Source organism: Myxine glutinosa, chromosome 6 (genome assembly GCF_964187855.1).
Source record: "Myxine glutinosa chromosome 6, kmMyxGlut1.1, whole genome shotgun sequence".
In the NCBI taxonomy this organism is placed as follows: Eukaryota; Metazoa; Chordata; class Myxini; order Myxiniformes; family Myxinidae; genus Myxine; species Myxine glutinosa.
In genome coordinates this window covers 155733553-155747483 of record NC_136266.1, presented here as the reverse complement: position 1 = coordinate 155747483, position 13931 = coordinate 155733553, and the positions used below count along the sequence as shown (strand labels likewise).

General features: G+C 43.1%; 1 protein-coding gene across 2 annotated transcripts in view; it reads left to right on the top strand.

Annotated features, from left to right (window-relative positions):
• Positions 1-536: 536 nt before the first annotated feature.
• Positions 537-13931, top strand: part of LOC137428934 (adenosine receptor A2b) — a 14030-nt gene continuing 635 nt past the window's right edge. Inside the window, exons 1-3 of one of the 2 annotated variants that reach the window (XM_078780815.1) lie at positions 537-1329; positions 8536-8828; positions 12590-13931. The exon at positions 12590-13931 is cut by the window's right edge and continues 635 nt beyond it. In XM_078780815.1, the coding sequence (XP_078636941.1) occupies positions 1147-1329; positions 8536-8828; positions 12590-13421 (1308 nt within the window). In that variant the 5' untranslated portion in view covers positions 537-1146 and the 3' untranslated portion in view covers positions 13422-13931. Of the gene's footprint in view, positions 1342-8535; positions 8829-12589 lie in introns of both variants that reach the window. The other variant, XM_078780814.1, reaches the window with a different exon arrangement.

Genomic DNA, 13931 nt, shown 5'->3' with positions numbered 1-13931 from the left:
TGTTTTACGCAGTTTTGGACCATGTGACTCTTTGCGCCGCTTCGGCCACATACGCCTTTCTGCTGTTTTGGCGGTGTGACCGGGCCCGTCATCTGAACCGGGTTCGGGTTTCGATTCGACATCGCTCTAATGATCACTGGAGGGGATCAACTTTGAGCTATAGAGACATTGGGGAATGTTCTTTTTCCTCTCACTTGGAGCACAGTGAGTTATCCTATACTAGCTGATGGTACCATCATAAGATGTGTTGATTGTACTTTTGATTGCTATTATTGTTGTATCGTTATTCTTGTGTGATTTTTAATACAATATTTGTTTGTTGATAACCATTGGTGTGGTTTCCCTATTGATTTTAGAATAACATATTTTTCTGCCGTGGCTCCTCTCGGGGCTCGGAGGTACACCATGACCAGGGGGTCGGGGAGGAGCACGTAACAATATATATATATATATATATATGTGTATGTGTGTGTACATTTTACATGAGATGTAATAACACATTTCAAACTGTATTTCCCCATGTGCACGCACATGAATTCACATGTCATCAGAAGTAAATACATTGAGTTGATTACATTATTTGTGGATCTGATAAATTGCCAGTAACCATTTTGTGAAACTGAATGTGTAGGTACAGCCCACAGGTGACCTCACTCGTATTTACTATATTATTATACTCTATTAACACTTATGCTTTTGATATTTGATGGTCATTTTAAAAATCGGTTTGTTTGTGTTTTACACTGAATTAAAAATGTAAGGAAAGAACATGCGATTGTGATAAATGGCAGGTTCAACTATATGTCCGGCCTGAATGGCATATAAATCAAAATGGTGGTGTGTGGAGTCAGTATGCACATCACCCCTGTCATGTGACCAGATCCTCAGCTCTGATTGGTGTACGTTTGTGAGGGACATACATACATACATACTTACATTTGGACAGACAAACACTGTTCTAGATGGCTTTTCCCTATGCGCTACGCCGTAGAAGACGCTTGACAGTGATCTGATCTTAGTAATTCTCAATATTTTAAATTTCAGCAATGTTTCATTTAAACTGAGAATAAAACAGCACGTCATTCGCATTATGATTTGTACACCGAGGTCACTTAATAGTTCATCCTAAAGCCTTGAGCAAGCCCCATGTTTGTTTGGCCTCCAACAAAGAACGTAATTATGCAACAGGAGGCACATTATCATTGGCCTGTGTTGCAGGCTGAGAGAGCTACCCGGGTGGGAAAACGGAAAACTGCGGCACAAGGAGCAGCAATGCTTAATGGTAGCAACACTGAAGGAAAATCTGACATTGCTTACATCACGCTTGAGGTAAGCACACAGGTATGACAATGAGAACACTACTCGCGAAGGAGAGCCCAATTAACAGTGGCATAGAAACCGATTTGACATTTACGTGGTCATTTTGCAGGAACTAAAAGTGTGGTTTTGGTTTTTCTTTAGCCACAAACCAGAATCATATCGTTTTTGGCAAGACCATTAGCCTACATGACTTCCTAGAAATTCTAGAAGAATTCTAGAAAGCAAGAACAGCAGCTTTTTAAAATAATTTTTCGTCATTTATTCGCTTGTCAAGCACAGTGAAATCTCTTCTGTATCTAGAACGGCACTCGGTAGAAAGCATACCTCCACCAGGCTGAACAGTTTACATTTTGTAACCTACCGAAATTTCATCAGCTTGTTCTCATCACCTACCCAACTCATCTACCAAGTTTTGTCATAATCTGTTCACAACTTTTTGGAATACCATGTATATATAATGTTTGGCCCCGATCTCTCAATGGTGAAGAATCACTTAAAAACTTTAAAAATAACTCTCGACTCCGGATTCAGATATTCATCAAAATCGAATCAGTTTTTCCTTGTCAGACACCCAACCTGGCGTCCAAGTTTCGTCCGAATCCGTCCACAACTTCTTGAGATATAGTGCTATATATCGTTTCTGGCCCTATCACTCGATAGTGAAGAATTACTTTAAAATATCGGTTCCGGATGCAGATCTTCACCAAGTTCTAATCAATTTGTCCTTGTCACACCCAACTTGTCCACCAAATTTCCTCCGAATCTGTGCATGACGTTTTGAGATACCCTGCTCATAAACAGACAGATAGACAGACAAACAGACAGACAACAGTGAATGACCTGACCTTGGTGCCCACCAGTTTCTGACTCAGCTTTTAGCGCTCCTCTTCGTCACTTTTATGACTGTAGAATTTGTGTTGAACTTGTCCGCCCATTCACCCGAATAAGGTTTCGCATGCAAGGACAGATATATCCTGACGACACATCTGTTACCCTCACCTGGTTTTGCTCACCTATCGAAATGGTTTACTGGCGTATGGCCATTGTTTCATGCAAACAACAACTTGGAGCCACAGATGAGAGCTGGGTGCCGCTGAGGACCGGGAAGTCCCCCCCCCCATTTACAGAGGTACTATCTCTCCCTGATGTCCCCCAACACTTTCAGACTACCAGTGTAACAAAGTGTCACTGGTGTAGGATTCGAATCCCACTTCTGCCACCAGTGCAATGATCTCTGTCTCCTTAATTGGCATGATGCGAGACCATCGAAGATAAACTCCCAGGACACGGAACTGGTTCCTCCTTCTACCAGGAGCAGGTCTTTGGTTCAAAATCGAGCGGAGGAGTTCATTTAAATTACAAAGTGCCAATGGCAGCTTGGGAAAACGTTATATTCTTAAATTTGATTACACATGCTGAGAACCTGACTTGCGTGTACCCGCTGACAATTTACTTGCTCACGGACAAAGTGAACGAACCAAGGAACCAACCGGAATGATTAAAAAAACGTTTGTTAAATTGTGTAAAAATAAACCGGGGAAGTGAGCAAAATAAACAACTGTTACTGAGAAAAATAAAGAAGGAGAGGATGTGTCGATCGGAAATTAAATCCCGTTTATAATTATACAAAATTGTCGAATTTATCTACTTATCCGATCCTTAAAAACAAAGAACCTCTCAAGAAGGTGTTGTATACTCAGAGGAAGAAGAGAGTCAGAAGATATGGGGAGGACAAAATAAAATAAGAAGCTTGGTTCAGGCCTGGTTGATCTGACCATATTGCTTTCACCTAGATTGAATGGGAGAGGCAGGCTGCGATTCCCCCATGTATGACATGCTGCAAGACGGATCTCCGGCCAGCCGAGGCAAGCTTGATGTTGGTGACCCCAGTCACCCAGGACCGGTTCCTCCATCTACCGGGGAAGGCCCAAAATACCCTGTGCTCCTCGCTCTCCTGTTCCTCTTTTTTCTGAACGTCTGAATTTTTTTTTCTACAAACTTTAAAATATTAACTTTATTTCAATTTAAATATATACTTTAACACTGTAGAACACAAATCTCCCAATTGGCACTTTCTAAACCCTTTAGTTTAGCAGGACTTGGACAAAATATTACGGCATTTTACATCATCCCGACCAATCAAATTTGCTGCTTGGACACCCCACACCACAAATGTCCTTTCTCCTCAAGACTGCATGGGGTAATGTGTTCTATGAACTCTCTAGTTGTTCCTTCATGGGCACAGTTATTCCCATGTTCTTGTGGTATTGCCTGGGGAAAGTTTTGGCCTAAGGTTTTCATGAACCGTCTGGTCCAGTCTTACGTTCAACTAAGCAAGTTAGAGTAGGAACGTTGGTTTTGGCCAGGCTGCCTGCGATAGTTCGTCTACTCTTCGCAAAAGACAGTGGGATGTTTACGTCCACCAACTAATGCTAGCAGATGGAACACCTAGCTTAACGTCCATCGGAGGGATTAAACATACTACACATTGTAGTACAACGTTCGGTTTATAGTGGGGTGGTGTATCAAAACCAGATTAGACAGTTCAAGGGTAGTCCGCCATCTCTGCACCATCATGTCAGACTGTTCCACGACAGGATGCTATCCGGAGATTGTTACCAAGGACTTAGCACCCAGGGAATAACCGATTGCTTCAAAGTCATAAGTGAATGTCTCATGTACAATATTAACAAGTGTAATATGCCGGGAGCGGCCTATCTTCCACTTCAATGAGGGTACAGATTTATGGTCTCCTGCACCATCTGCTCGAAATTTCTACAATGATGGCAACACCAAGGCAGGTAGCAAGAGAATGTCCTAATGGTTTGGAGAACACTGTCCATTTGAGGGGAAGAAACCATTTAATTTAGGCTGATTTTCTCATAAAGAGAATCTACCAGTGTGGCAATGACCAGAGAGAAGACCAGGGTACAGGAAACCAGATGGCCGAGCAGGCCGAGACCACAGCTCTGCGCGTTGGAACGTGTGCACAGGATTTTCCCCTCAAAGAACAAATCTGATCCGAGCGGATTCTCCATCAGCCGAGTGGCTTTTCCACTGTGTCATGGCTCAAGAGGACACAACAGGAGCGGGTCATGGATGTTAATCATCAGAGAAACTTTAAGCCACATCACTCCCTGTTCCACACTTCAGCTCTGTCAACGAGTTGAAATTGAAATTTCACTCATCCAGCTGGGTTCATGTTGAAAGAAGAATTAAAATTTAAGTGGGGCTCTCAATGCTGATTAACCTCATCAACAAAGGTGTACAGAGGTTAGGTTTTCATCCCTGTCTGTTTGTTTTTCTGTGAGCAGGATGTCTTAAAAAGTTATGGACGGATTCGGACAAAAGTGGTGGACAGGTTGTTTGTATGACAAGGCCGAATTGATTTGATATTGGTTAAGATCCGGATCCAGATATTGGAATTCTCTAATTTTATAAGTGATTCTTCACCATTGAGAGATGGGGCCAAAAACTACAGTACCTATAGAAAGTCTACACCACCTTTCAAAATTTTCACCTTTTGTTACCTTGTAGCCTGGAATTAAATTGCATTAAATCAAAAAAAAAATTCCACCTCTATTTACACATCGTAACCCACAACTTCCAAGTGAAAAACAAATTCTACAAATTTCAGAAAATTAATTTAAAATATTAAACTAGAATATCTTGGTTGGATAAGTGTCCACCCTGCTCCCCTCCACCCCCTGAGTTAATACTTGGTGGAAGCACCTTTGACAGCAATTACAGCTTTGAGTCTGTTGGGATAGGTCTCTACCAACTTTGAACACCTTGATTGGGCAATAGGGTTTTACCCATCCTTCTGTACAAAACTGTTCAATCCCACTGAAGTTGAGTGAAGAGCATTGATTGATGGACAGCATTCTTCAAGTCATGCCACAGATTGTCGAAGGGATTTATGCCAGGGCTCTGTCTGGGCCACTCAAGGACATTTATCTTTTTGTTCCTTAGCCACTCCAGTGTAGCTTTGGCTGTGTGCTTCGGGTCATTGTCATGCTCAAAGGTGAACTTCCGTCTCATTTTCAGTTTTCTTGCAGAGGGCATCAGGGTTTCCTCAAGGATTTTTTTGTATTTTGCTCCATCTATTTTCCCTTCTATCCTGAGAAGTGTCCTAGTCCATGCTGATGAGAAACATCCCCATAGCATGATGCTGCCACCACCATGCTTCACAGTAGGGATGGTGTTCTTTGGGTGATGTGCTGTGTTGGGTTTGTGCGAAACGTAACGTTTTGCATTTTGGGCAAAAAGCTCCATCTTAGTTTCGTCCACCACAAAACTTTTTGCCACATGGCTTCAGAATATTTTTGCATACCTCAAAAGGAACTCAATGTGGGCTTTTTGAGTAATGGCTTCCTTCTTCCCACTCCACCATACAGGCCAGACTTGTGGAGTTCTTGGGATATTGTTGTCTCATGTAAACAGTGACAAGTCTTTGCCATAAAGGTCTGTGGCTCTTTCAAAGATGCCATTGGCTTCTTGGTGGCCTCTCTGATCAGTCTCCTCCTTGCTTGGTCATCCAGTTTGGAGGGACGGCCTGATCTAGGCAGGGTCTTGGTGGTACCATATGCCTTCCATTTCTTAATTATTGTCTTGACTGTGCTCCAAGGGATATTCAAGGCCTTTGAAATATTTTTATACCCATCCCGTGATATGTGCCTTTCCCCAACTTTATCCCGGAGATCTTTTGAAAGCTCCTTGGTGCTCATGGTTGAGTCTTTGCTGTGAAATGCACTACCCAGCAAAGGAAACCTACAGAAACCACTGATTTTATTCTGAAATAATCAGAATCACTGCAATTTAACACAAGTGGAGGCCAATTAACTTGGTGTGCGATTTTGAAGATGATTGGTTACACCTGAGCAAATTTACAATTGCTATTAAAAGGGGAGTAGACACTTATCCAACCAAGATATTCTATTTTTGTATTTTTAATTAATTTTCTGAAATTTGTAGAATTTGTTTTTCACTTAGAAGTTGTGGGTTATGATGGGTAAATAAAAGTGGAAAAGTCTGATTTCATGCAATTTAATTCCAGGTTATAAGGCAACAAAAGGTGAAACCTGTGAAAGGGGGTGCAGACTTTCTTTCGGCACTGAATATGCAGCACGATATTTCAAAAAGTTGTGGATGGATTATTACAAAACTTGGTGGATGTGTTGGTTAGGTGACAAGAACGAATGGTCCAGATCCAGATCTGGCCTATCAGTGGGATACAAAACGTAAACTGTTCAGCCTGGCGGAGGTATGCGCTCTACTGAGGGATGTGCTAGTTTGCGTGTGTGTTCATCTCTTTGCATCCAATGTGCTGCATGTTTTATCTTTCTGCACAGAGAACAAGAGAAACAGTAGATCATTTTATGATTGATAATTGTTGATCAAAGTGAAGGTTAATATCTTTGTCATTATCTATTTTATTGAGTTGAAAGATGTTGATAAAATATGCTTGCTTGTGTAAACATTCCATTAATGTTGTTGTGAAGTTTCATTAAATACATGAGTAGTTAAAATAAAGTTTATTATTCTCATAAACACACTGGCTTTGGTGTCTTCTCCATTTGCATCCACAGTAAACAAAGACTTTGCTTCTGGCAAGCCAGCGTGCTTACATAAGGTATACTTCGATCACAATTGCAAGGATTCATTCCTCAGCAATCTTTGTGATTGAATCCCAATGAGAAATCCATTTGGACCTCTGGGACTGTGTGAGGGCTTGGCTCGAGACAATATTAAAAATATGACAGCTAAATCTTGAAGGTGTCATTAGGCAAAATGGTGTTTAAATAAATAATTAAATAAACAAAAAGATATGTCGTGCACACACGATACTTTCAAAATCTCTAAAACAAGGTGATGACCTTTGGCCTATGTTGACCTCAAAAATAATTGGTGGTTGAATTCAGTGATCTGACATGACTTGGAAATCCTCTTCAAATTTCAAGTTAATCGGATGAAAATTGAGGATTCTAGAAATTTGACAGCGTTGTTGACCTTTGTCCTATGCTGATCCTTTGACCTCAAAATCAATAGGCTTCTTCCTTATGACAAACTCTGCTGTTTGGTGAAGTTTTGTAAAGATCGGTTTTAAATTGTGACCTGTAGGCGATTGACAAACAGACAGGTAGAACAAGAGAGACGTCATGCAGATCCTGATACTTGCTGAATCCAACCCTTCAAAAAAAAAAGTTGCCATGGATACTTCAAATTGTCCATTTCATTAAGATTACAATTGACGATCTTAATCAACGCTTGGGTCAATCAGATTACAATGGATTATTTTTCAGATGAAATTTGTTACAAGAGCTTTGACCTTGAGTTGAACTTTGACCTTTTGACCTCAAAATAGTTGGTTTCCCTATTCAATGATGCACTATGTAATTTTCTTCAATCACCAGGTTAATTGGATGAAAATTGACAATTTTTCAGATGAAAATTGATTTTATAAGTTTGACCTTGAGTTGACTTTTGACCTTTTGACCATAAAGGTCGTTGGTTTCCCAATTAAATGAGGCATTATGCAATTGCTCTTTAATTTTCAATTAAATCGGATGAAAATTGACAATCTTTCAGATAAAAATTGATGATTTTATAAGTTTGTGACCTTGAGTTGACCTTTGACCTTTTGACCTCAAAAATAGTTGGTTTCCAAATTTAGTGACTCAATATGCAAATGCTGTTTAATGTTCAAGTCAATCGGATGAAAAATGAAAATCTTAGAAATTTGACCTCAAGATCACCTTTGACCTCCAAATCAATAGGCTTCTTCCTTATGACCAACTCTACCATCTGGTGAAGTTCGTGAAGATCGGTTTAAAATTGTGACCTGTAGGTGATTGACAGACAGACAAACAAACAGACAAGCAGACAGAGTAACGCACAAGACCAACCAATGTACTTGAAAAATCTTTGATTTTCACAAGTAATAAAATCTTGTGTAACGCATTTTGCGATCTCATCATTTGCACTTCGTTCATTCTCTGCCTAATACTCGTCATAGCTGCTGCACTTATTTACTCAACATTGATGTAGCTCACATATTGGTCATCATTATCACCGTTACCAACTTTTTGACTGTGATTGCAAGATTATTAACAGTTGGCGTTCACCAGCTATCCGTGTGTGAAGCCAGTGTTTGATGAAAATTTATTTAACTTCTTTGCAATGGCAACAAACCCTGTGCTCTGATCCTTTGGCCAGGTGCTGCTTGCTTTGCTAGCAATCGGAGGCAACATTCTCGTGTGCTGGGCAGTGGCAGTGACACGCTCTCTCCGAAACCCCACAAACTACTTTTTGCTTTCCCTCGCCGCTGCGGACATCGCTGTCGGATTTCTCGCAATTCCTTTTGCCATCATCATCAGCATTGGCTTCTATCACCCTTTCTATGGTTGCCTCTTCCTTGCTTGCTTTGTGCTCATCCTGACACAAAGCTCCATCTTCAGCTTGCTGGCGGTCGCTGTTGATCGTTATATCGCCATCAAGCTGCCATTACGGTAGGTTTAGTGTTAAGTTGTTTTATCAGCTTCATTGCGCTGCCTAGATCAGAAGAATCAATGCTTTTTTTTTTTAATGCTTTTTTTGTATACAGAATCGTGGCTCGTGAAAGAGCTAACATTTATCACACAAACAAATCACACAGACAAACAAAATATATAAAAAGAGGGAGCGGTAGACAAGATGGGAAGAGAAGGGGAAGCACACAAACACAACATTTGAGAGCAGGGAGAAGTGTGGGAAGGAGAGGGCTTGGGGGGAGGAGGCGTGGGAAGGGGGGGGGGGGGAGGTATAAAACACAAGGGGACCAAGGACTTCCAGGACAGAAGTTGGTATTTAAAATAAAAATAAAAAAAGTGTGGGATTTTGGGTGAAATTAGCAGGGGTAGAAAAGATCAAGGTTTTGGATGGGGGAAGATAAGAGATGGTGGTGAACAGCTGTTTTAAAGACCTGGAGGGTGGAGTGGGATTGAAGAGAGTGAGGGAGTTTGTTCCAGAGGTGGGAGAAAAGAGGAATGAAGGAGTGAAGGTGAGCAGAGAGTCTTGATTTTGGCAGTTTAACCATAAGAGGGTTGCAGGCAGATCTTGTGCGACCTGTAGGAATATTTGGGGGACAGAGCCCAGAGAGAGCTGGGGGGGGGCAAGGCCAGAGAGGAGTCGGTAGAAGACGGAAAGACCACCAACCTGCCTGCGGTGAGTGAGTGAAAGGCCCTTGGAGTTAGCTTCATCGCAGGAGATTCCAATGATTCTGAACACTTTGGTTTCAACAGCGTGAAGACGAGCTAGGTGTGAGGCAGGAGCACCAGACCAGAGGGGAGAGCAGTATTCCATAGAGCTGCGGATGAAAGCCTTGTAAGTGGTGAGGAGCTCAGGTGTACCAAGGAAGGACTTCGCACGACGGAGGATGCCCAGTCGGCGACTGGCTTTGGAGGCCAGATTTGAAATGTGGTTTTCCCAGGAAAGATCATGGCAGATAGTGAGACCCAAAAGCTTGAGTGACAGAACTTCTTGGAGAGGATTATTCAGAAAGTGGATGGGAGGGTTGTCCAGTCAGTCTTTTCGGAGAGACATCGTAAGAGTGTGAGATTTGTCAGGATTGAAAGACATGTTCCACTTGTTTGCCCAGTCTGTGATTTTGTCCAGGTCTGCAGAGAGTGAGGAGGCTGCAGACTGCCGATCTGAGGGATGTGGAATGGAGTGACAGAGAGTAGAGTCATCAGCAAAGAGATAGAGAGGATTTTCAAGAGAGTCAGAGAGATCATTGATGAAGACCAGAAAAAGCACAGGGCTCAGAACACTGCCTTGGGGAACTCCAGCCTGAACAGGAAGAGGAGATGAGAGAAACCCATTCAGGGCCACACTTTCAGGGCAATTTACTTTGGAAGAATTCCCAGGATGAGCTGATGTCAGAGGCGGTAGAGATGGGAGACCAGTCCAGATGATTGATGGCTGCTTGAAGACCATGCCAGTTGGCCTGAGTGAAATGCCTGACTCGTCGACGCTGAGGAGGCTCTCTGAGAATGGTCAGAGAGATGTCCACTTTAACAAGCACATGATCAGATGAGCCGATTGGAGCAGAAGAAGAGCAGCAGACATTTTCAGGGAAGTTAGTCATAAACAAGTCCAGAAGAGAAGATGCTCCATTGACTGAGATCCGGGTCGGGAAATTGACAGATTGTGTCAGTCCCAGTGAGTCGCAGAAGTCCTTTGCTGAGGAGCCATGGCTGGTGAGAGAGGTACCCACACCCAGCCAACTGGCATGGTGACAAATGAAATCACATATGAGGAAGAGAGAGTTGGGATGGGTAGATAGAAGTTGGTCCATATTATCAGACAGCGAGATGTAGATGGAGTCATCACTGTTTGGTGGACGGTACAACACACATATGAACAAAAGGTGGGAGCGAAGGGGAAGCCATAGCCAGAGGTAATCCTGGGAGTGAGGTGGAGAGAGGGCAGTGCAGGGCAAGTGAGGAAGAGAGTTTTTTTTAATAAAGATGCAACCCCACCTCCAGGACGAGGCTCAGGTCTATCATACCGGAGGAGGGAGTAACCTGGGAGAGATACCAAGGAATCAGAGACATCATGAAGGAGGAAAGTTTCTGTTAAGCCGATCACGTCTGGTTTGTCAGAAGCAACCTGTATGGAGAGAGCAGTTAAGTTTGAGCGAAGGCCCTGGATGTTTGAGGTCCATGCCGTTAATGAAGAGGAAGGGGGAGCATCGGATACAGAACAGGGGGGGGAGGGGTAGGGTAAGATGTGGAAGAGGAGGAAGAGGTAGGGAGAGCTGTTGAAGGTGTGTCAGATATTTCAGAATAGCTTGGAGAAAGGGAGGATGGGGTGGACAAAAGGTTTGATGGTGATTGGGTGAGGCACAGTGAGGTGTTATTTGAGGAGGGGGAAGAGCGAGGCAGAAGGTTGGGGGAGATGAAGGTGAAAGTTGGAAGGGGGAAGAAGTGGGGAGGACGCTTTGAGGAGGAGGGTGAGAGGGGAGTTTAGGAGGGGAGGGGCGAGGGAGAGTCTCGGAGGGGAGGGGTGTGGGGGGAGTTTAGGAGGGAAGGGGCAAGGGGGGAGATTTGAATGGGATGGGTGATGGGAAGGATTTGGAGGGGAGGGGCAAGGGGGAAGATTTGAAAGGGATGGGTAATGGGGAAGATTTGGAGGGGAGGGGCAAGGGGGAAGATTTGAAAGAGATGGGTGATGGGGAAGATTTGGAGGGGAGGGGCAAGGGGGTAGATTTGGAGGGGAGGGGTGATGGGGAAGTTTTGGAGGGGAGGGGTGATGGGGAAGATTTGGAGGGGAGGGGTGAGATTGGATTTTAGAAAGTGTACGATTAATGGGAAACGAACATTTATTGCAAAATGAGTTTCTTGTGACCTTCGAGTCAAAAATACGTTTGAGGATGCTGGAGGAGGGGTGGAGTGCAGGAGAGTTTCGGGAATGTAGAAAAGAGGAACTGTAAGAGATGGAATTTTTTTTTGGAATGAATAGATTTGGTGAGCAAATCGAAAGCAACCCTTTATAGAAGAAGAAGAAGAAAAAGGTGTTATAATATACGACAGAATACAGTTCTTCAGGGGAAAGTTTAAACATTTTAAAATTGAGCAGTGAAAACTATCTGGGGAAATGGAAAATGGAAATGGGGGTGAAACACGTGATCGAAGAACGAACGAACAAATAAGAACAACGAATAAACGAATAAGAACAACGAATAAGAACAGAGAAGGAAATAATTTTTTTTGGTTTTTTTTTTTTTTGAGTTGAGATTTTAAACAACGAAGTATGGGGTGAAAGACTGGGACAAAAACAGAGAACGAAAGTAATTGCAGCACAATCGACGGACCGCTGAGAGAAAAACAAAGCCTCAAGGTCGGACACGGTAGCCTACTAGGCCTCAAAATACGCGACACGAATTAACCGACGATTTTGTATACAGGTATGAAAAATTAACACCGAGAATCTTACTACAGACACACTATAGGTACACACACCGAAATATAGATACAGTTTCGACAAAAACAGAATTGTGAAAAATTACTTAACTTCGAAAGCGTGAGCGCATGGACAGCTTCAAAAAGACGTTTTTTAGAGGGGATCGCATCGTTTTTTTGATTTGAAGTTTTCATTCCATTGCACTATCTTCATAGCATCAATGCATGTCAGACTTCATGCTTTTTGTGAGATACGAGTCATAAATATGATATACGAGGAACAAATTATTTATTGATTTGAACATCTTTTGTGCCATCTGTCTTTCCAGCTATGGAGCGCTTATGACGGGCCAGCGAGCTCGTGTGGTCATCGCCAGCTGCTGGCTAGCTTCTTTTATCATTGGCCTCATACCACTTCTTGGTTGGAACAGGAAGGAGTGGTTTGAGAAAGAGTGTCAGAAAAACAACACTGCTTATTGTCTTGAGTCGAATGTCCGGTGCCTATTCGAGTACGTCATTAGCTCTGAGTACTTGGTTTATTTTAACTTCTTTGGTTGCATACTGCTCCCTCTCTTCATCATGCTGGTCATCTATACAAACATCTTCCTTGCAGCACGCAGCCAGCTTCGACATATCGGCCCTACTGCTGGTCCCAATGGGGAATGCCCGCGCAGCATCCTTATAAGAGAGCTGCAAGCAGCGAAGTCTTTGGCAATCATAGTGGGCCTCTTTGCCTTTTGCTGGTTGCCCCTTCACATTTTAAACTGTATTCACTTATTCAGCAACGATTTCTTCAGGCCACCTTGGACTATGTTTGTTGCCATATTACTGTCGCACGCAAACTCGGCGATCAATCCCGTGATATACGCCTATCGCTTGTCTGGTTTCCGGACTGCCTTCCGCCGCATCTTCCATAGATGTCTGCACCCGAATCCTGCACATCCACTGTGGGCCTTGAACTTGCAGTGCAAAACAACGGAGGCCAAGAGTGAACCCCGCTGTAATACTATGACGACAGTCGTGGGTTCTTGGCAAGCGTCATCGGCTGAGGCAGGGGCTAGGCCTGCAGACTCGGTTGAATCCGTGGAGATGGCCTGTGTGAATGGAAGATTTACTGCTGCGGATTTCTGCTCACAGTTGCCTATGGGAGAACTGACGTGACGATATTCCTTATGGTCTTTTTCTCAAAAACATACCAAGGATGCTTCCACGTGCACAGTGTGCCCAGTGAATGAAAAACGGCACCGACAGGATCACTCGCCAGTCGAGCACCGAACGTGCCGCCTGTTTTGTGGTTCAGCATTTTTCAACACGTAACGGTAGAAAATTGGACACGTCAGACCGGTCTGCAAACTTTGCAATGAGTTCACCTTACTGGTATTAAAAAGTCACACAGTGTAGGAAAAGATTAGCCACGAAGGCCGTAGGCCGATCAAAAAGGCCGCCATTTTGAATTTCACTTGGTGCCATCTTTTTTTCGCGTTTGGTGGCAGGGTTCATGTTCTTGTTGAATTCCATGATGAAAAACAGAGGATGGATAACATCTCCTCAGCCAGTATTAGGCTTGGCATCTGTATGTTCGGCCTTCGTTAAACCTTTAGTGTTCGTGTTGAGTGGGAAAGGCAGAAAAGGCACAGAAAAAGTTTGAGCGCTCACAGCTGACAAAATATG